The sequence below is a fragment of the Ochotona princeps genome, chromosome 19 (assembly GCF_030435755.1).
Source record: "Ochotona princeps isolate mOchPri1 chromosome 19, mOchPri1.hap1, whole genome shotgun sequence".
NCBI lineage: Eukaryota > Metazoa > Chordata > Mammalia > Lagomorpha > Ochotonidae > Ochotona > Ochotona princeps.
In genome coordinates this window covers 22,272,810-22,294,774 of record NC_080850.1, presented here as the reverse complement: position 1 = coordinate 22,294,774, position 21,965 = coordinate 22,272,810, and the positions used below count along the sequence as shown (strand labels likewise).

At 50.0% G+C, this 21,965-nt stretch overlaps 1 protein-coding gene across 1 annotated transcript in view; it reads right to left on the bottom strand.

The window, feature by feature from the left end:
- The window catches only part of FAT2 (FAT atypical cadherin 2), a 50,079-nt gene extending 46,024 nt beyond the window's left edge, over positions 1-4,055 (bottom strand). The window contains exon 1 of the mRNA XM_058677241.1: positions 797-4,055. Within this exon, the coding sequence (XP_058533224.1) occupies positions 797-4,055 (3,259 nt within the window). The remainder of the gene's footprint in view (positions 1-796) is intronic.
- Positions 4,056-21,965: the final 17,910 nt, after the last annotated feature.

The following is a 21,965-nucleotide window of genomic DNA, read 5'->3' as shown; positions in this document are numbered from 1 at the left end:
TGGCTATGCCATAGTACTACCCCCAACGTAGATTTTCATAGTAATAGAATGATGAATGATAATACCAGGTACAAAGAGAAAAACTCAGAAGGTTATGTACCAACTTACTAAACTTTTCAAAACTTAAACAAATTTCATCAGCTTGTCACGTTCATGCACAAAATATACATGAACATATGTATAAATGTGCATGCTTACATATGCACATACACACATAAATATGAAAGAGGCTACTTCAAAACATTTGCAGAGAAAGAATAAAACTTTATTTTGAAATTCATAAGTCTTTCATGAGCTTTGTGAAGACCCTCTATGCAGGGCCGTGCTTGGAGTGGCGAGATTGGCAGCAATTCAGAACTGTTGAACTATCAAGACCACTTGAGCAAGACCCTCAGAGCATGCCCCACATCAGGGACCTGGGGCGGGTGGGAGACTGGGTGGGGCTTCTCCCTTAAAATTCCCTTTTACCTCAGATATATGAAGGAAACAATATGGAACTAATTGTCTTACCCATTTTCCTGTAGTGCTTGAACTTTTTATCCTAATTATGTAAAGATTGTCAAATTTTAAAAAAGCTTTTTTCACAGCAAAATGAATGTATCTTTTATTTCCATTTTCCCATGAGCTTTATGAAGTAACCATATATGGTTACTTCTCCACTAGTGAGAAATTTAGGATAAAAAAAAAAAAAAAAAACAGGAGGGAGAATCCCTGTTCCTCTCTGGACATTCCCTGATTTCCCCTTGGTCTCTCCTCCCCTGCACGGCACTCTCATCCTCCCTCCCCGCCAATGTACCTGTGTCCTGATTGATGCTGAAGGCAGCAAGACCAGTGCCAGCCCGCAGGAAGTACTGGAGCTCCCCGTCCAGGCCACTGTCGTCATCGTGAGCAGCCACCAGCAGCACTGGAGTTCCCGAGGGGCTGTTCTCCTGCACCTGGCCCTGGTGCACAAAAGAGGCGAAGCGTGGCGGGTGGAGGTTCTCGTTCACATCCAGGACTATCACCTCCACGTGGCACAGAGTCTTGCGGGCCACGGGCTTCCCACTGTCACTGGCCCACAGGCTCAGATTGTATCCAGCCCGCCTCTCAAAGTCCAGCTCCCTTTCTAGACTCAGTGCGCCAGTCGTCAGGTCCACCCTGAAGGTCCCATGGGCATCATCTAATAGGACATAACGCACTTCACCTGCAGAGCCCAGGTCGGGGTCAGAGGCGTCCAAGAAGGCCAAGATTGTGCCTGGGGGCAGGTCCTCTGGAACCTTCAGGCTGCTGAACTCTGTGATACACTGTGGGGAGTTGTCATTGGTGTCCTCCAACGTGACTATGAGGTCTGTGACAGAGAAGAGCTGGTGGCCCTTGCGAGGCTGGTCCCTGGCCTCCACCTTGAGGACATGCTGAGGTTCTGATTCCCGGTCGAGGGGTCCCGTGACAACCAGTTCCCCGGTGAGAGGGTGCAGGGAGAACTTTTCTGTTGGGCTCAGCAGGGAGTAGCGAACCCTCCCATTGTCCTCAGAGTCGGCATCTTCTGTTTTCAGCACTGCGATTGTGGTTCCAACATCTGTGTTCTCCGAGATGGTTAGCTGGTACCCTCCTGGAGGGAATCTGGGGGCGTTGTCATTCCAGTCTTTCACGTTCACCGTCAAGAGCTTCCAGGAGGACTTCTGGGGAGTGCCGAGGTCATACACAGTTATATTGAGGATATAGAAGCTGGTGGTTTCGTAATCCAGCAAAGCAGCTACGGAGAGCAACCCTGTCTCCAGTTCAATATCAAAGCAGCCCTCCTCGTTGCCATCTGCAATCACATAGACCAGTTTGCCATTAAAGTCAGCATCAGGGTCAGTGGCTGCCAGGCGGGCCAAGGGGGTGTCAATGGGGACACGCTCAAGGATGTCAATGGACTGGGGGAAGTGGTCCTCAAACTGCGGGGGGTGACGATTGGCCTGATACATGCTAAAGGACATGAACTCATCCTCATTGGACTCCTGGTTCTGAAGTCCAACCGAGTGAAGGATGGTCTTTGTGAAATGTGCCAGTACCCCTGTCTTATCACAGGTCACGGGGACCTCAAAACGAGGATCCTTTACCACAGTGAGATTCAGCGTGGTGGGAGAAGCATAGTTTTTGCCGTCGGAGGCTGTAATCTTGAGTGAATAGCTGGTGGGTTGACCCACAGTAAGATTTATCAAAGACCGCTTGAGGGATACCACTCCAGAGAAGTGATGGATGTCAAAATAGTCTAGCTCGTTGCCTGACACAATCTCGTATCTTAGGTTCTGTAGCTCATCCACATCTATGGCTGACATGGTCATCACTGACTTCCCCACCGGCCAGTCTCGGCCAATAGATCCTGTGCAGTTGACATCCTCAAACATAGGCTGGTTGTCGTTCAAGTTCTGGAGCCTGAGAGAAATGGATACTTCCTTCTCTCGGCGAAAGGGGGAGCCCCAATCTGATGCCCGAACCCGGAAGGTATAAACTCTTCTCATGAGCTCGTAGTCCATGGGTTTGGAGGTGGAGATGATCCCCAGATAAGGATCGATGGAAAATGGCACGCCTTTGGGACCAGTGATGGAGTAAGTGATGAACCCGTTCTCCCCAGGATCCAAGTCTGTGGCAGTGACCGCCAGAACGCTGGTGCCTGGAGGGATGTTCTCATCCAGGGTGCCCTCGTAGGAAGATCTGTTGAAAATAGGGGCATGGTTGTTACAGTCCATGATGTCAATGATGACCACTGTAGAGGCCAGGCCTAGGGTGGTTCTGACATGCAGCTGGTAGTGAGTGCCATCGTGCACGTCCATGAACCTCGTGGTGGTGATCAACCCAGTGCGTGTGTTCAGTCTGAACTCTGTGCTCCCAGGGGATGGCTTCAGCACATACTGCAGGTTGGGGAAGGCCGGAGTTACTCTCACCCTCACCACGCGGCTGCCAGGGGGGGCAAACTCACTAAGCTGCACCCTGTAGGTAGTCTTCTCGAATCGGAGAGAAACCAGTGCAGAGGCAGGCAGGTGGAAGCCCCAGGGCGGGGAATGGGAAGGAGATCTGCCCCCACCCGTGGCCTGGAGGCTGAGGTTGAAGCCTTGCTGGTGCTCCATCCAGTTGATGTCTTTGATGGCCACCAAATTGAACTCGTTGCTCTGGGCGTAAGATTTGATTGCTTTAAAGTGCTTTCCAGGGTCACCACCAACAACTTCCACAGATTCCACAGCAGTTCCTGAATCATCTGTGTTGACCACCACGGTAGCGTAGGTGATATCCTCATTGTCACCTGGTGGAGTCATGGCTACCGAAACAATGGCAGGGGGCTTCCTGAGAGCTGGCTCCACATGGATGACCAGGGCAGCCATGTTGCCAAAACCTTTGCCCTCAGAGATTTTCCGCATGCGGTCCACGGCCAGCACCTGCAGTTCATACTTCCCTTGCCAGGTAGCATTGAGCTTCCCAGCCACGGTGACCACACCGCTGGTGGGATGGATGGCAAACACCTCTGACCTCGTGTTGAAGGTGTAGTAGAACTCGGCATTCTGGCCCAGGTCTGCGTCTGTGGCAGTCACCTTGCAGATGGAGCTCCTGGGGTGTATATCCTCAGGGATGGTGACTCGGTATGAAGGCGGGGAGAAGAGAGGCTTTAGATCGTTCTGGTCCAGGATGTGGACCACCACGCGAGCCAAAGCTTCCAACTCCAAGGTCTTCTCCGTGGCTTGGATGATGAGAGTGTAGCTGTCTCGCACCTCCCTGTTGAGAAGGGCCGTGTTGCTGCTCTTTGTCCTTATCCTCAAAAAGCAGAAGTTGCCCACCACGTACTCCTCTGTTTTAAAAACATTGGCCACATCCCCGGAGATGATTCGGTACCTCACTGTCCACTGGGGATCTGCGAGGTAGACACCCATTTTCACAGAGCTCTCCACATAGGTTTTGGGCGCAGAGTTCTCATAGATGGTGGCATTGTAGAGGGAGTGGGTGAAGTGCCAAGCTGAAGATGAAAGGATTCCTTCTAGGGGTTTCTCACAGGTTGCACAGTGGAGCAAGTAGATGGCCAGACCCAGAAAGGCAATAGTCATGGTGGAAAAGCTCCCAAAAACCTGGCAGAAAAGCATGGGCACAGGTTAGGAAGAAAAGGGTATCTTGTACTGTGCTTCCTGCAAGGGGTTGCTTCTGCCCTCTCCGGGGTCATTTAACAACACCTAAAGATACTATTGACTCTTAAGGCCTGGATAGATTGCCAGGGATGCCACCAAACATCCTACCATGTACAGGAGAGCCACCCCCAAACCCCAGCAGAGTTCCCTGGCCCCAAACTGCCACGTGCCAAGGGGCTTAAAGGATGACAAACTTGCTCCAAGAGTTCTCTCACAGCCAAGACAGGTGCAACACAGGCCCTATCACTTACCTACTCCTTCTCTCCAATACATTCTGTGGTTCCCCTGTGAAGCTGAAATCACCCCAGCTCTTTGCCAGGGATTCAAGCTTAACAAGGTGGCGCTAAATGTCTTCCCTGGTGGCCATGCCTTCACAGCCGCTCCAGCAGGCCTGGGCTGCAGCCAAGCTGAGCTGCATTAGCACCCACAGGAGCTACAGATAAACTGGGTTATTTGAGCTCTAAGAGCTTCTATTTTTTCTTCTGTGGAATAGGTGTGAGGATATTATTTATGTCTTAGGAATGTTGCAAAAAGTAAATGAGACGATCAGAGCAAACGACCTAGCAGGGTAGGTGGTATTGAGAAAAATTAACCAAAGTTCATAGAACAAAGTAGAATTAAAAGATCAATTCATCTTAGCACAAAAAATTTTTTTTGAACTTGCTGTATTTTTTTTTTCATCTTACATATTTTTCCATGAACATTTTGAAGGCCCTCCTATATTAGGTTGTAACTTGAGCCATGATTCATAGCAAGAAACCACAGACCATAAAAGAAAGGGTGCTGCCCAGGGCCTTGCAGGTAGCTGGAAGCTGCAGGCAAAATAGGGGTTGAGCACAGAGCTCCTTGAGTCACAGGCTGGGACTGTTCCTCCTGCCCCAGGCACCATCCAACCACACATCCCTAGGGGAAGGGTCTGGTTTCCACTCCTCTCCACTCCTCTTCACTCCACTCCTCTCCACAGCATAGACCACTCTGTGCTAGTGCTAGTCCCTCTTGTTGGCCAACCATGATTGAACACTCCACCCCACTAAGAACCGGTGTTTTACTATTCTGCTGGTTCCCCTGGAGCCCATCTAGCCCATGCCAAAGTGTGAGACTCATCAGGGCCAAGGATGAAGCAGAGGTTGTGCGGGTTGGGAAGCAGAATCTGAACAGGCCAAGTGCAAGGCGGTATGCCCCAGGCTGGCCCCAGACCTGCCTGTGGGACTCCAGCTTGGAGCTTGGTGGCTACCAGCCAGATGTGGGGAAGCATTCCTGGATGAAACCGGACAGACCAGTCTTCCCAGTTGCTTTACTCTTCAAAGGCAAGAAAGAGTTAAACTTCCAGGGCAAGGGTAAAGCAGAGGCTCTGGGACAAATCTTCCCAGAGCCTTGAGCAAAGCAGGGGCATTAGGTTTTCAAAGACGACCCTGCCTGGGTAGCATCCAAGATAGGGGAGGCAAGACGCCTGCCTCAGCATTGGAAATCCTGGGGAAAAAAAAAAGAAAAAAGAAAGAAAAAAAGGACAGGAACACACCTCATCCCTCCCACTGCCCTGACACCATCCCTCCCCGTGTTTGGTGCCTCAGGTCCAGGAACCTCAGCAAAGAGCGGAGGGCACAGCAGCAGATTCTGCACTTGCAATCCCAAAGTCAGTCACTGAAAGAGCTGTCGCTTTCCCGTCCTGCCTGCCACATGCTCTCAGCCCTTGTTTCCAGCCCACAGCAAAGCCAGCTCCAGCCAAAACCATCTTTATCATACCCCCGACACAGCCCCACAAAGCAGGATGAGCCCCCTGAATTGTTCAGTGCCAGCCCTTGCAGGATGGCATCATTTTTAAAGCTGAAGCCAAGGTATGGGGTGCGGTTAGGGCAAAAGAGTCCTTACCCCTGTCCCAGGCACACTCCCTCTGCAGCTCAGCCGGCCCCGGGCGGGCGGGCTGGCGCAGGCAGTCTCTGAGTTCTGCCTGCGAAAAGCTTCCTGTTCGCCAGGTCAGCCCCGGTGCCGGGCAGGCCCTAACAAGACTCAGGGCGCAGAGGCTGCACAGGCACCCTGTACAGCGGATTGCTGCTGGGAAGGGCGCAGGGGTAGGAGTCCTCCTCTGGAGGGGGAGAAGACGCACAGGGACAGCACCCTGGAATGGTGGCTGAGTGCCCATGGCCAATCTCAGCTGTAGGACCACAAGTCTGATGAGTAGATTGCTGAGGGAAGGGGTTGCATCCTGACAGCCGTTGTTTGGCACTTGGTTGGGACAAAGAGGCTGGCAAATGGAAGAGGCATGCTAGGCTTCCTGGACCCTGCCTAGATTCCTGTCCACTGCTCCCATCCCTCCACCTCAACTCCTACTGACAGAACCCAGGGTCACTAGTTGGCAATCGCTGTAAAAAATATATGAAGCAGGCACAATTATGCAGCAGATTAAGCCACCATTTTAAATGCCCACATCCTACATCAGAGTACCTGGTTTGAATCCCAGCTGCTCCATGCTTCCCATCCTGCTTCCTGCTAATGCTCCCGAGCTGCTGGCACACCCTGGAGGCAACAGAAGATAGGCCAAGTGCTTGGGTTCCTGCCACCCACGTGGGAGACCTGGATGAAATTCCCCTCGGGCCAAGACCTGGCTTAGCCCCTGCTGTTATAAGCATTTAGGTAGTGAACTAGGTGATGGAAGATTGATCTCTCTCTCTCTCTCTCTCTTCCTCCCTTTCAAATAAATTTATCAAAGTTATGGGGGAAAAAAGCTTGTAAGTTTCCCATGGCTTCCCATAGCACTTAGGTTAAAATCTGAAGTCCTTATTAACACCAGCCAGGCCCCACATTACCTGAGTGAGTCCTCTCTGCTTCTTGGATGAAACTGCCAACATTCTTCCCGTTGTATACCCAGCTGCTCTGGCCTCCTCTCTGCACTGCAGACACCGAATGCAGCTTTCTCTAGGACCTTTGCACTGGCCATCTCCCTCTACTAGAGATTCCTACACATGTGGCTGTGTCTCTTGGTCATCCACCTTTCAATCGGATGTCACCTCCTGAGCCCCATTTTGAAGCTGCTTCCATCCCAAACCACTTGCTCATCCCTTCACCCCATTCTTTCTGTGGCACCTGCCATCACGTTGCATGTACCTTTTTTTTTGTCTGACCACTTCCTCCCCCACCTGGCCCTGTGCTCCATGAAAACAGAAACTTATATGTCTCATTCACAGATGGATCCCTGGTGCCCACATCAGTGCCTGGCATGGGCCAGTCTCAATGAAGTCCTCAAGGATGGGAGGGGAGGGGAAAAGAAGGATCTAGAAACATAATGACAGACAGAAAGCTGAAAGATTCTTAGAGCTGGTCCTCTCCCTTTTGGAGCTAGAAAAGAAACTTCCAAAGAAAGAGATTTGCCCAAAATCCCAGGGGGAGAGCTGAGTCCTTTCCTTCTGACAGTGCTGCCAGAAAGGGAAGCTGTGGTTCCTTGTGAACCTGTCATTTGAGTTCAAGTTCTAACCGCATCACTTTCTAACTGTATCACTTTGGATGAGTTCCTTACCATCTCTGAGCCTCCATCTCCTCACCTGTATGATGAGGCCAGGAGGAGTACTGCTTTCATGAGCATAAATTGTGTGCGTGAAGGTGCTTACACAGTGCTGGCACTAGATAGCACTCAGCACGTGCTCATTATTCTGAGTTCTGGGGAATCAAGACAGAAGTAAAGCCTTGATTGTGATGAAGGTGGGGTCTCCTGAACCCCGTGGAAAAGCTCCAGTCAGTGCCCTGGCAGAGCAGGAAGCTGGTCTCCAGTCGAGTCTAAGCTTGCTGGCCCAGCCATGGGCTGTTCTGGGAAGCTGCGAGCAGGTGCTTGTCTGGGGCGGGGCCTCATGCTCCTTGTTGGCTCCCCAGGCCCAGAGAGAAATCCGCAGTGGGTGAAGGTGCACCTTTGTGAGAGCGTATGTATGTGTGGAGACATATGTGGAGACATATGTTGTGTGCACCTGTTTATGGAGTGACACATTCAGGACATAAGTGACCAAGTGCTTCTGGGTTGCCATTAACCCCATTGTCCAGATGCAGAAGACAGCACACGGTGGTTTTCATAGACTCTGGCTGTGCGGCCTTGGGCAGATGGCTTAGCTTCTCTGATTTCTGTTATCTATGTGGAACTTGAAAGAACAGAAAAGCAGGAACTGGTGTTTGTAGAACCTGTGGTGCCAGCATCCTGTATTAGAACGCCTGTTCGTGTCCTGGCTGCTCTGCTTCTGATCCAGCTCCATGTTCATGTGCCTGGGAAACCACTGGGGGATGTCCCAAGTGTTTGGACTCCTGCCATCCATGTGGGAGAATTGAATGGAGTTCCTGGGTCCTGACTTCCTCAGCCATGGTAGAATTTGAATAAACCAAGGATTGGAAGATTCTATTACTCTCTTTCAAGTGAATAAATCTTTCAAAGAAAAACAACTTAAAGCCAAATCAATATTATTAGCAGCAGTGCCAGACCAACACCTTCTCTTTTCTCAGGCACATCGGAGATGGTAATTAGTAGCCTACATAATGCTCCTCTGCCCTTTTACTCCCATTGCTCAGATAATGCAGCCCGAGGTTCACTTGGCAAGCCCAGGGCCACCCAGAGAAGCAGGCGCCGACTGGAGAACAACCAGACTCCCTGAACCCAGAGCCAGTGAAGTGAAGTCTTTGTGCAGACTTTGAAGAGCCTCTCACAGAAGGCAGGGCTGCTATTGGTTCCTCCGTGTCAGAGACTGTTGGATCTCTCCCTCAAAGCTTTCTGACTCCTCCCCACCTTTCTTGTCCCTCTGTCCCCTCTGCCCATTCAGTGCTAGGACTGGTCCCCTGTAAAGCATCCTAAACAGAAGGCTGAAAACTTCTTCCTGTGTGTTGAAAGCTGAAAGTGAAGGGGATGGGGCGGGATGAGGAAGGATTATAGCCAGAATAAAACACATAAGTAAAAGAATGATGTTCTGGATATCAGCTAGTCAGGAAACCATAGCCACAGAAACGGTGTTTCCTCCTGGTAGTAGGGCGCCACTGGAGGCTTTGGAATAGCAGCGGGAGCAGAACAGAGCTTTGTTCTGGGAAAGTTAATCTGACATTGGATCAAATGGGAGATTTTCCCGTTCAAGTCTCCCGCTGTGCCACGGACTAGACTCAGACACCGGCTCTATTGTTTCAAGCCAGCTGGAATTTTCTGTGGGCAGAGAAGGCTTAATTTCTTCCAAGAACCTTGAGGGAGCACTTCTTGGGTCATTTGTTAGTGTTTAGGCAACCACTGTTGGGTTCTCATTGAAACAAAGAGCAAAGAACTGGATATGAGCAGGAGAGGAATTGGAGGCTTGGGACAGCAATGTGTTGTATGACTTCAGGGAGGCCACAGCACTTCTCCCGGGCCTCAATTTACCTGTGTGTAAAGTGGAAATAATAGTAGTTACTCCTATCTATTTCCCAGGGCTGCCAGGAAGACAGCTGTTATGATAGGTTGATGGGGAGGAGAGAAGCAGAGGAACACCTTATTAGGACCACTAATGGCTGGTATGTGGCCGCCTGAATGGCTGGCCAGACCAAGAGACTGCCCCAGGAGAGAGATCTGTGAAACCTGGCCTGCCCAAGCCTTGAATTACTAGAAAGAGAAATGATTAGAAGAAAGTTCTTTCCTGGGACATGGTGAAAGAGAGCTAGTACCATTCTTTACTTATATTCACATGTGTTTTAAGAATGGTGCTGTGTAACTTTTGAAGAGTTATGTGTTTATTTAAGAGAGAGGAAGAGAGATCCCATCCACTTATGCACATCAAAATGCCCAAAAGAGACAGGAGCCAAGAACACAATCCAGGTTTCCTTTGTGTGTAGCTGAAGTCTCTTTTCCTTGGGAGTTGCCTATAGGGATCCATGATGTTTTCATATGGAATGGACAAATCCCTAAGGACCCCAGGACCAGAGAGAGCTTAGATGAGAGAGAGGTGGGGCAAGAATCCTGAAGGGTCAATTACTGCAGCCACACTTCCTCTGGGATCCTCTGGTTGCAAGGCTGTGCAAGAGCAAATCCTCCTGCAGCTCAGCAGAGCACTCAATATCTCTTTTAGTGAAAGGTTTAGGCAATAGGCAGAGGGGCCAGCAGGCCCTTCTCCCAGATTCAGGGTGGATACTCCAGAGCTGGGGAACCCATCTGTGCCAAGTGTGGCCTCTACCTCGTGGGACTTCAGAACAATCCTTGGTCAGCGCTGGGGTGGCCTGTGGCAAACAAGGGACTAGGAGACCCCCACACACTGATCTACCCAGGCAGAGGCCTGGGGGGTGAGGGTCTCTCTGTGGGAGGGAGGAAGATAGAAAACTTCCCCAGAAAGCGCATGCAAGGACTAGGGTGGCCATGCCGTGGGCCTGTCCTAATGGGCTGCTAACACTCCAGTGCCGCTTTCCTCTTCCATGCCGTGGAACCCTGTGTGGGAAAGGGGAGGATTTCATCCCAGAGCTTGCTTTTCCTCACCTTGAAAAGAGAAATCCTTTAAACTACCATGAAATTATCGGTTAGGTGGCTATTATCAAATGGACAAGAGAGCGCGAGTGTGTTGGCAGTTGTGCAGAGGAAAGGCAACCCTTGAATATGTTGGTGGAGATGTAAATTAATGCTTGTCAATGTGGAAAACAACATGGAGGTCCCTAAAACATGAACACAGAGCCACCCTGTGATCCAGCCACCTACTGCTGGGTATGCATCCAAAGGAATTAGAATCTGTCTGTGGAAGAGATACTTGCACTCCCGCATTCATTACAAATGTCATCAGAATAGCCAAGATGCAGAATCCACCTGCGTGCCCATCCACTTGTGCATGGATGATGCCAATGTAGTTTGTAAACATGATGCCCTACTACTCAGCTTGAAGAAGCAACAAAATGTGCCATGTGCGGCAGCACGGGTGGGAGATCATGTTAAGTGAGATAGGCTAGGCAGAGTGACAAACACACATGATGCATGGAATCTAACAGGAGGACTCTTAGTTTCAGAGGCTAAAGCAGTGGTCACCAGGGGCATAAGTAAGAAGGTGATTGGTCAAAGGCTATGAAATGTCACCTAAGAAGGAAGAATTACAGAGGATCTACGGTGCTGAGAACTAGTAACAGTCAAGCATAAGCTTTTCATCACTATAAGTTGATAAGCATGTGAGTTGATGGATGCATTAAAAGAAAAACAAAGCAAAACAAAGAGTTTGTGGGGTAGTGAGCTAAGCTGCCACCTGCAATACTGCACCCCATGTTGGTGATCCAGTTCTAATCTTGGTTAACACCAACCATCAAGTCAAACTTTCTGGGCCACTCTTTGAGATTCATTTGGATAACAGCTTGCTTGCCTTCCTGCCTTCCTTCCTTCCTGCCTTCCTTTTTTGACAAATAAATATCGCATACATTTAATTGTATACAATATGATGTTTCAATATATGCGCGCAGTCGGATCAAGCTATCTTTTTAAAAGATTTATTTATTTATATGAAGGTAGCATGAGAGAGAGGGAAGGCAATAGAGAAGCAGGGAGACTGCTCCTCCATCTGCTGGAGCTTAAATGCTCCAAACAACTAAAGCTGAGCCGGGTGTAAATCTTTATTCTGGAATTCGATCCAGGTTCCCCACATTCCCCACATGTGGCAGGGATGCAGGCACTTGAGTTGCTGCCTTCCGGGGTACACAATAGCAGAAAACTGGATTTGAAGGAGTAGCCACAAACCTTGGGCTGCAGCGTGGGATATGGACATCCAAAACAGTGGTTTGTGCCCTGAGCCACAATGCCTGCCCCACTGCCATTTTAAAAGTGTTAAATAGGTTATTGCAGTGCTAAATAGATCAAAGCAGACCTACTAGGATGCATGTAAGAGGACAGCCCAGCGCCTTCTCCCTTGCCTTCTGACACAACCCTGAGCAATGCCCAGGCATCCCAGGGCATCATGTGGAGGGCACTGCCCACATGCTTGGTTCAGATGGGAAGACCATGCCCAGGGAAGTGAAGACATTATTTTAAGTCATGCACATATTGATTGCAGAATTAGAACCAGAATGCAGGCTGTACACTTTTTGAGCTGCCAAGCTGCTCCCCACAGCCTAGCTCCATTCCCCACCTGGGGGCTCCCCAGGAACCCACAGGACCCTGTGCCCTCATCCGTCAACCAGGGAGCAGGAGCCCAACTCTGGAGATGTTCCTGTGGCCTGCTTCTGGCTGCATCCAGGGGCATAGCTTAACCTGACCAAACCTCAATTTCCCTATTTGTGAAGTGTTGGTAGCAACACTTACCTCATTGGAGGAGTGAGTGAGTACATGCATGGAAAACACATGACATGGTGCCAGGCATGCAGGGCATGGCTAAAGAGTTGTAGCTACGACTTTTATAGGAGGTGCTTGGAAGACACATGTATGTTGCAAGGGAATTCCCTGCATGGGTCCCAGGAACCCCTCGTGGGAACAGCCAGCCTTACCTGCACACACATACAGATACATGCTCACACATGCAGGTACACATGCACACATACACATGCGACCCTGTAGATCTTTGTGACATTCATTCTCTCCTCACAGGGGATTTACAGAAAAGCTCAGGTAGCCACTGGAGCAGCATGAAAATTATAACAGATGTGATATTCAGAGTCTGATGGGGGCCAAGAGGATGAGGATGAGGCGGTTAGAGAGGAAAGCCAATGAACATACTGGACCCCCTCTACAGCAACACAGACCTCTGATCCTGCGTGTGTTCTGCCACTGGCTAGAGGCGACCCTCTACTTCCATTGCATGCCAACTTGATGCCCAGGCCATTCAGCACAATTCTCCTCTCTGCAGGACACAATAAATTGACTTCCTGGGCACTGGGAGTCACTGTGGCCATCAGCAGAATGAATGTAGGTCTTCCTCTGGGTCCTGAGAAATTGCTAAGACAGAAGCTTCTCTTGTCTGTGAGATCATTAGCCTCCCGGGCCACTCCCAGCCAGGCTCTCCCTCTAACTCAGGCACCTCCAGGAGGAGGCATGGTTACTGTGATGGCCTCTCCCATTCCTAGGCTCTGGCTCCCAAGGGAGGCAGCCTGCCTTTGAGCCCTGACTTAGTCCCTGGTTGGGTGTATGCAACCCTGAGCTGATCAAGGACCTGACAGAGCCTTAGTAGCAAATGAAATCATCATACTATTGGGGAATCTGAATTAAAATGAAGACCATGCAGTGCTGGGTACAGTGCCTCACTCATAAGCCCTCATCAGTAGGGCTGGGAAGAGATTGGAGCCCTACCTCCCAGTGTTATAGCACAGGGCCAGCAGCACGCCCAGCAAGAGAATCCTGAGCAAATCCCTTCATTCTGTGGGGCCTCCATATTTCTATCTGAGAATTGGGACTAATCTCTGGCTTCCTGCCCCAATAAGCTAGGCCTCATCAAGCAAAGCCCTGAACTTGGTGAGTTTCAGGACTAAGAACTACTTTGAGAGGTCACAGCTGACCTTTATTGAACACTTGCTGTGTGCCAGACCTCGGGGTAAGCACTTGGCACACAGTCTCTCTTTGCAGCCAGCTTACAGCAACCCTATAATTATCCTCATTTTGCAGATGAGATAAATGAGACCGAGAGAGGTTACCTAACTTCCAAGTTCACACTACTAATATGTGGCCAGGCCAGGATTAAAATGCAGGTCACCCCGCATGTCTGCTGAACAGTCCCTGCCCTGCCTCCCCCAGCCCAGGCAGTTGGGAAGGGAGTTAAGTTTTCAGGTTCCTCTGTTACACCAGGGATCCTGCAAGCATGAATCCTCTCACATTGGCCAACAAGGTTCTCAGCAAAAGCTCTACTTGTCATCCTCCCACTTGCTCCCATTCCCTCTAGCCTGGCCCGGCCCAGCCCAGTTGTCTGTCTTATCCCCCTCTAAGCAGAACAGCCCAAGACAAAGCCAGGCAGGCGGGCAGGTCACAGCAGGCGGGGAGCTGTGTTCCAGCAACAGGGGAAGACAGGCAGCTCTCACTGTTTGAGGCACCCCGGTCCTGCTGCCCAAGCTGGCCGAACCTGACTACAGGGCCACAGGCACGAGAGGGATTGGCGAAGGCTTGGGAGCATCCCCATGTGACCCGCAAAGGAGCCTGTGCTGTGGGATCCCGGCCAAAACTCTGTGTTCCACATTCAAACACCCTGGGCTCTGTTCATGCCCCCTGGGATGCTCATTTACAAAGCTGGTGGGTGAATCAAGCCTGCAGTTCCCACCACTATGAATCCCCTAAGGGGTGAGGGTTAAAAATAAATAAATCCTCAGCCCAGCCCTAGGAATACTCTATTCAGATCCCTAGGGGTGGGGCTTGGGAATGGGTGTGAACAAACTCCCTGGGACCTTCTGGAGTGGCTGGTGCTAGGGTTCTCCAGACAAGGTCACCAGCTCTTTTTGAGGACCTTATGTGAGCCCCTGCCTCGCTGCTCAGTTAACATCTGGTGTGTGGTCCCAACCCAGTCCCCAAGACTTGGAGGAGTTTTTGGGCTAGCAAAGTGATTTTTAAATGTGTCTGAAAAACAAAACAAACAAACAAAAAAACATGCTTCATTCTCAGGAAGTCTGACCAAACAGGGCAGCTGTGGGACTGGGTCCTGGTTTTTCTCAGTGGGTGGTCCACACTAGCCCTCAGGGCAAAGCAGGCTTCAGATTGTCTCCAAAGTCAAGTAGCACAGTGGGACAGGAGAGAGAGAAAGCAATAGATCTGATTCCCATACTTGACTTCTCCTGGAGGTCTTAAGCTCTGTCCCGTCACACTTCACCAGCATCTTTAACCCTACACCCAACTTTTTCATCACCCTGAGAATAGGAAGACATCTGTTTATCTGTCTCCCAGGCAGACGCAGCCCTGTGACCCATGCTGTACCTGCAGTAAAAAGAACTGAACCCGAAAACACAGGAGTTCAATGTACTTACAAACAGCCTGGGACCCAGCAAGGTCCACTCGTAGGAATATGAACAATGAGAGTGTGCATGTGTTCGTCAAGTCATTCCTAGAATATTCCTGGCAGCACACATGGGAAACCATCTCAGTGTTCATCAGCAAGACTCAAATGATCATGTAATGAAATATGCAGTAGAGAGAATCAGTAATTGTTCCAGACATTGATATACATGAAGCCCTCTCATAGAACAGGGGTGAGAAGCCAGTGAAGAGTATGTTTCAACTATGTTAAGTTTAAAAGCAGGCAAAATGCATCTATAGATTAGATTGAAGCAGCTCTACTGGGGTGTGAGGGGTAAAGTTAGAGGTTGAAAGGGCCACAAAGGATATTCTGGGGTGAAGTAACATTCTGTTAATTCTCTGGAACCTGGCTATTTTCTGGAAAGTTCATGGAGATACATGCATCTGATCTGTGAACTTTTCTATATGTATGTTGTATTCCATTAAAAGGGTTTTTTAAAAAAAACACTTATGAAAGTCTTTTTAGAAGTCCTTTATATTAAAAGGAACCAGCCGTGGTGGGGATTGAATATAGAGGTTAAGATGCCCCTCGGGATACACACATCCCATATTGGAGTACCAAGGGTCTTTCCACCCATGTACACCCTAGAAGGCAGTTGGTGATGCTTCAAGTACCTGGTCCCTGCCACCCAGTTGGGATTGAGTTCCCAACTCTTTTTGCTGCAGAGTGGACCAGCACTGGCTACTGTGAGCCTTAGGGGGAGTAAAGCTGTAGATGGAAAAATCCCCCTGCCTCTCTCCCTATGTGTTCATAAATAAATACATCTAAAATAAAGAATACATATCAGCAGTGACAGCATTCTAACTATGTGCAAAATGGCATGGGATCGTGGCCTCTCCCTGCCCCAGGAACCAGGAAGGAGACAGTTCTAGAAACCAAGAAGCCCGGGAGCTGTGCCAGACACATCAGGGCTGTGCAAACCTGTGCCTCTGCACTTCCCTTCTCCTCCCCTACCTGCCCGCCTTCCATGTGCCCAGGAGGGCCATGGCAAGTCCACTTCCCAGTAGGTTCCCAGGCTTGGCTGTATTCTGGTTCATGGGGGTTTATTTAGATGATGTGGCCTTTTCCTATCCTCAGAGTAGTTTTCTCTGTCTTGTTTGATGTCCCCAAAGACTCCATGAAAAAGCAAGGATTCTTTCCATTTTACAGAAAGAGAAGTTGAGTCCAGAGGGCAAGGGGCTCAAAGGTTGTCCTGCTGGCAAAGCGGCCTGGTTAGAACTGAAACACAAGACTTCAGGCACCGAACCCATGGCATCCCCACAGCAGGGATGCTCCGGAAAGGAGGGGTGTGGCCGTGGTGTCCAGCGCTGCTGACCTCTTACTTGCCTTAGAGTCCTCAACAACACAAAGACACTGCAGGTGTCTCCCACCTGCAGTTCACAATGAAGAGTAGAGGCTCAGAAAGGTGAAGGTCTTGTCCCAGACCATTGGCAAGTAAGAATGGAACACAGACACCCAACAACCTGACATGAGTCCCCACCCCAAACCACTGGCCCAGAGCTTTCCACCCAGCCAGATCCCACCCACCCCCCAAGTCCCCCGGCCCCTGTGGCTGCGAGGACCCTGACACCCTCAGAGTTCCCTGTCTACTTTTGTAGACTTATGATAGGGCTGAGAAATAGGTATTTTTTAATTGACCCTAGGTGTTTACAAAGCTGGGCTCTGAACTGGGTTGCCGCTGGCCTATGACAGCAAAAATAAAACAATTTAAAGCTGAAGCTTAATTTAGAAATGTCTAAATCAACCCATGGAGTGTCTCTCTGAGTTATTTCTTCTAATATCAAAATAGTGCCCTGAAAGGAGGGGGAGGAGACTGGCTGGCTGGTAGTCACCGCTGGGGTGGGGCAGTGACTGACAGGGTGGCATCAAGGAGGGCTCCTGGGGGCACCAGCAACATCTACCTTTTTCTCTGGCTGCTAATTAGCCATTGTTTGCGTTGATATCAAAACCCTATCACAGGACCTGGTGCGATGACCTAGGGACTAAATCCTTACCTTGCACATACCAGAATCCCATATGAGTACCCATTTGTAAGCAAACTGCTCCACTTCCCATCCAGCTCCCTGCTTGCGGCCTAGGAAAGCAGCAGAGGATGGGCCAAAGCCTTGGGACCCTGCACCCGCGTGGGAGACCTGGAAGAAGCTCCTGACTCCTGGCTTTGGATCGGCTCAGCTCCAGTTGTACAGCCACTTAGGGAGTGGACCGCTGATGGAAGATCTTTCTCTCTGCCTCTCCTTTTCTTTGTAAATCTGCATTTCCAATAAAAGTAAATGAATCTCTTTTTTTAAAATCCTGTAACAAACTTTCAGCTAAGACTTACAAGGCATTCACTCTACTTTCGACTCTGTAAAATCTGGTGGGTGTGGGGGTTCAGGCTTACCACTTATCAGACACAGCACCAGGAATCCTTAACATAGTGCAGGGAATGTAGCATGGGGCTGGCTGGGTTCCCCTAATTATGCACTTGGCAAGACTTTGTGATTCTAGCATTTGAGATTTCCAAGGTGTCGTGATTCTCCGATTCGCAGCCTCAGAAACCCACAAGTCATTTCATGAACTATGCACATGCCGGCAACAGAGGGATCTCCGTACAGTGGTTCACAGCAGCCCTGTGAGATCAGTGGCATTGCATACCCCTCCAGAGGGCAAGTGGCCAGGCCAGTACTAGAACTCACTCTGGCTCCAGAGCTCTGAACTCAGCCATGCATCGATCTGACAATAAGCCCCACCGCTCTCCTGGCAAGCTCCAAAGTGTTCAAAAACATGTGCTGTGCAGCCTCGATCCCTGCATTTGTCGGCAGGGCAATGGGCTGCTGCAGCGCCAGGCAGCAGCTCCAACAGGGGACACATGAGCACACACAAGCCAACACGCACACGCATGCTGACGTTACCCCACAGCTGGCATGTCTCATCCTGCTTGGCTTGTGCCCTGGCCAACTGCTGTGGGCATTGGAGCCGAATGGAATGAGAGAGCGTTCTGCTGTGGGCTCCCCACCCCCAGCCAGCAGGGCATGGGCACTGCCATCTCGCTGCCACCTGAGGCTCCTTCGCAGCAGCTTCTTCAGGCTTAGGAATGGAAAAAGAGGGGGCATGGCAGGGATTTCTCTTTTGCAAATGCCAACCTGGAAAGTGTTGAAGGCATTGCCCCTTTCAGGAGATAACTGGGTAATCAATGGCTAATGGACTATCAGGTCTCATAGTTAGCTAAGGGTGGGGTGATAATAAGAGATCTTAACTGAGCCCAGCATAATAGCCTAGTGGCTAAAGTCCTTGCCTTGCATGCCGTGGCACCTCAAATGGGTACCAATTTGTATCCTGGCTGCCCTTTAAGCTCTCTGCTTGTGGCCTGGGAAAGCAGTAGAGGTGAACCAAAGCCTTGGGACACTGCACTAGCATGTGAGACCTGGAAGAAGCTCCTGGCTCCAGATTGGCTTAGTTCCAGCCATTGTGGCCATTTGGGGAGTGAATCATCACATGAAAGATCTTCCTCTCTGTCTCTCCTTCTTTCTCATTCATAAATATATATATATATATATATATATATATCGTCTTAACCTTCCAGTGGGACCCTAGAAGTTAATTCATGCTTCCTCTCTGGGACAAATCTACCTACTAAAGGTATTTCATGACTTAAACTCCTTTAACCATCCTCCGATATTTATAAAATAAAGCCATGTTCCTATGATAACTTCCTGAAGTCCTCATGCTTATAGATATGTATGGAAATATTTTTTGCATGCCATCCTGTATCTGGGATTTGCTTCCAAATAGTCCACTAGGGGAAGAATTGGTGGAAGTACAGAAGATATGGAATCATCACAGTTGGGTAATAGGAGTTCTTTTCAGACTACTTAACATTTCCCTAGGTTTTTGGTTTCCCATTAATAAGTGATACATAAACAGCAATTGGGGAAAGAAAAATTCCAAGATTGTTGGCCTGCCCCATAGGTCTGCCATGACCTGGTTCCACTGGACCTCGGAGACCATGTCTGCGCATGTTCCCCTGCATTCATGGTTCTTGCACATACCTGCTTGCTCCTTCTCTTTCTACAGCCATGCCTGTGCACAGGTTGGCATGCCTTTTCTCACCTTACTTTCCTTAACGAACTCCCATTCAGCCTTCAGAACCGACACTCGGTGCAGGAAACCTCCACCGAATCTGTAACTATGAGTTACTATGGCTTCTCTGGGTCCCAAGGCCTGCCTGAGTTTGCCTGTATTTTACCACCGACTTCACAGGATTAAGTCCTCTATTTATGGGCCTGCCTCTACCAGCTGAATCTCCATTGGACACATCAAGACACATCACTGGTGCTCAGCAAGTATCTGCTAGAAGAACAGAAGCTGTGTGACTTAGAGGAAAGAGCTTGACCTCTCAGAGCCTCTCCACCTCTCCACCATGACAACGGCAACACCACCACCAAGATATGACAGAGGCGAACAAGGGTGGCTGTGCAGAGTAGATGAGAAGGAAGCGAGTAGCCTGGTGATAGGCACTTGGAGGGACTCAAGGGTAGTGTGAGTTTTTTCTGTGATTTAAAGGCCATGCTTCCAAATATGCTTGCTCCTGAGGGTCCACAGACCCAAGATGCTGTGGCCAGCCTGCTCTCTGACTTCAGGCAGATACTCAAACTCTGGTTGCCTCTGTGAGATGGGGCCAATAGTTCTGGGAGACATCGGGGTGCTACTAAACACCCCCTCAGCTGTGCTGTCACAGGTGCCTGCAGACTCACTGGCAAAAGTGATTGTGTGTGTGTGTGTGTGTGTGTGTGTGAAAGAGAGCGAGAGAGAGAATGCAAGGGAGCTGACTGATGGGGCAATAAGCCCTGGGGGTGGCTGACAGTCTGGTAATCACCCTGATGGCAGACCCCAGATGGCCCCCAGGGAATATGTGAGTCCACCTGCTGGCCTTCAACATTGATTACCATGCACACTGAGACCCAGAACCATCCCCTGAACTGGGTTGGGCAGAGTGAGATGCCAGAAGCCTAAGACCTGCTTGGTGAACTGCATACGCCACTTCCTGTGTGATCTCATCACCAGCCTTCCCTGGTGGGGCCTCAGCGTAGCCCAGGGTCTCATACAATACACCCTTCAGCTCCGAACTCCATCTGTGATGGGGCCAAGGCTCGAGCCTGGTCTCACTAAGCAGCAGATCTCATCCATGAATCAAACAAAACTGAAATGCTCTCAGTTCTGTCTTATGCCAGGCTCTGTGCCGGCTGTGGGTGCCAGGACAGTGAGTGAGGCAGTCCCATGACTTACATCTTAGCAGCAAAGATGATAACAAACCAACATGACATGAAGAATTAATAACTGTAATTGAGGCCGGTCGTGGGCAAGAGCTCTTTCGAGGTCCTAGCAGATGACGCCCACCCCAGGAGCAGGCAAGGAGAGCCTCTTAATTGATGACTGAGAAACGTGACAAACCAAGCTTCATGCATCACACAGAAACCTACACACATGACCTCATTTCATTCTCACAATAATTTCCAAAGAAAAGAATTGTGAGGATACCCATGTTTCAGATCAGGAGACAGGTTTATTGAGAAATTGAAGCCTCAGTCACACAGCTAATAGTCACCAGGATTTGGACCCCTCCTCTTCTTTATAAACCTGTCTTCAGGCCTCTATTATAAATGCAGGTATTTGTGTGTTGGTCATATAAATTCTAGAATGGGGAACCTTGGCTGCCTGAGCTCGTGCTGGGGACACAAGTCAAACCAACCCCTGAAAGCTTGCAGAAGTTACGTCTGTCCCAACTGCAAGGAGCTGAAGAGGCAGACTCCATCCAGGGAATATGGAAAGATCCTTGAAAGCACCAACCCTGTCAGCACCTCCAAAGACACCCCAAACACTTACAGCTTGGTCCTTCCTCTCGTCACACTTCAGTGACACCCAGGGAAGAGGGTGCAGGGAACAGAGCATGGCTATCCAACTTTACAAGGACAGGTGCAGAGGGAGTCTGGCCAGCCCATGCTGTAAAAGCAGAGGCCTGGCTGATTCACAGGGCGCTGCAGGGTGCCTTGTCCTACTGCACCTGTTCCCTGCATCCTGAAGGAATGGACCACATGGGATCAGAAAAGAGGGCCAGATGAGACTTCGCTTAACCCACTCTAGTTCTTCTCCCATTGTATACAAGGAGACAGAGGCTTGAGGACCTGGTGGACTGAAGGGAACTTACTACTTATCTCGGCTGAGCATCTTCTGCAAGAAAGCTCGGACATTGCCATAAAAGAACCAAGTTTGCCTCTCCCCAAGACATGGGATGTCAAGCCCTCCTGGCTTTCTACCTGCAAACTGGAGACAGTGCTTCCAGCTTGCTGTACATCAGGGCTGTCAGGGTGAGTCAGTTAAGCCCAGATCCTGATGACCACTTTGATCTTAGGCGTAGACAAGCAGGCTCAGAGAGGTTTGAAACGGTCCTACGTCACACAGCTTTGGTGAGTCAGAGACAGGACTCATGAAATTCTCTTCTCCCCTTGCCTGACCTTAAACTCAAGCCCTTCCCAAGACCAAGCCACCCTCAGCAGAGGCCCCAGGACACAGGGAGCACTCTGTGGGCATCAGCCATGGCAACTCTCAAAACAGCTCCCCACGGAGGGCATCACAGCACCCCACTTGGAAAGCAAAGCAGAAGGGCTAGACGCACTCACGTGCTGTACTGCTTCTGCCCCCTTCTTGCTGCTCCCCACTCTAGGAGCTAAGAGCCTGGGCCCCCTCCAGTGCGGGCTCAGCCCTGACTCCATGCTCAGCGTTCCATTCGGGCTCTACTGCCTTCAGAGATAGGCATCAGATTCCTGCTTCCCCCAGAACAGGTGACAGAGTTACTCACCCCCCTCAGCCTTCACCCCTGCACCCCACCTGCTGCCTCAGGCCAACAGTGTGTCTCTCCATT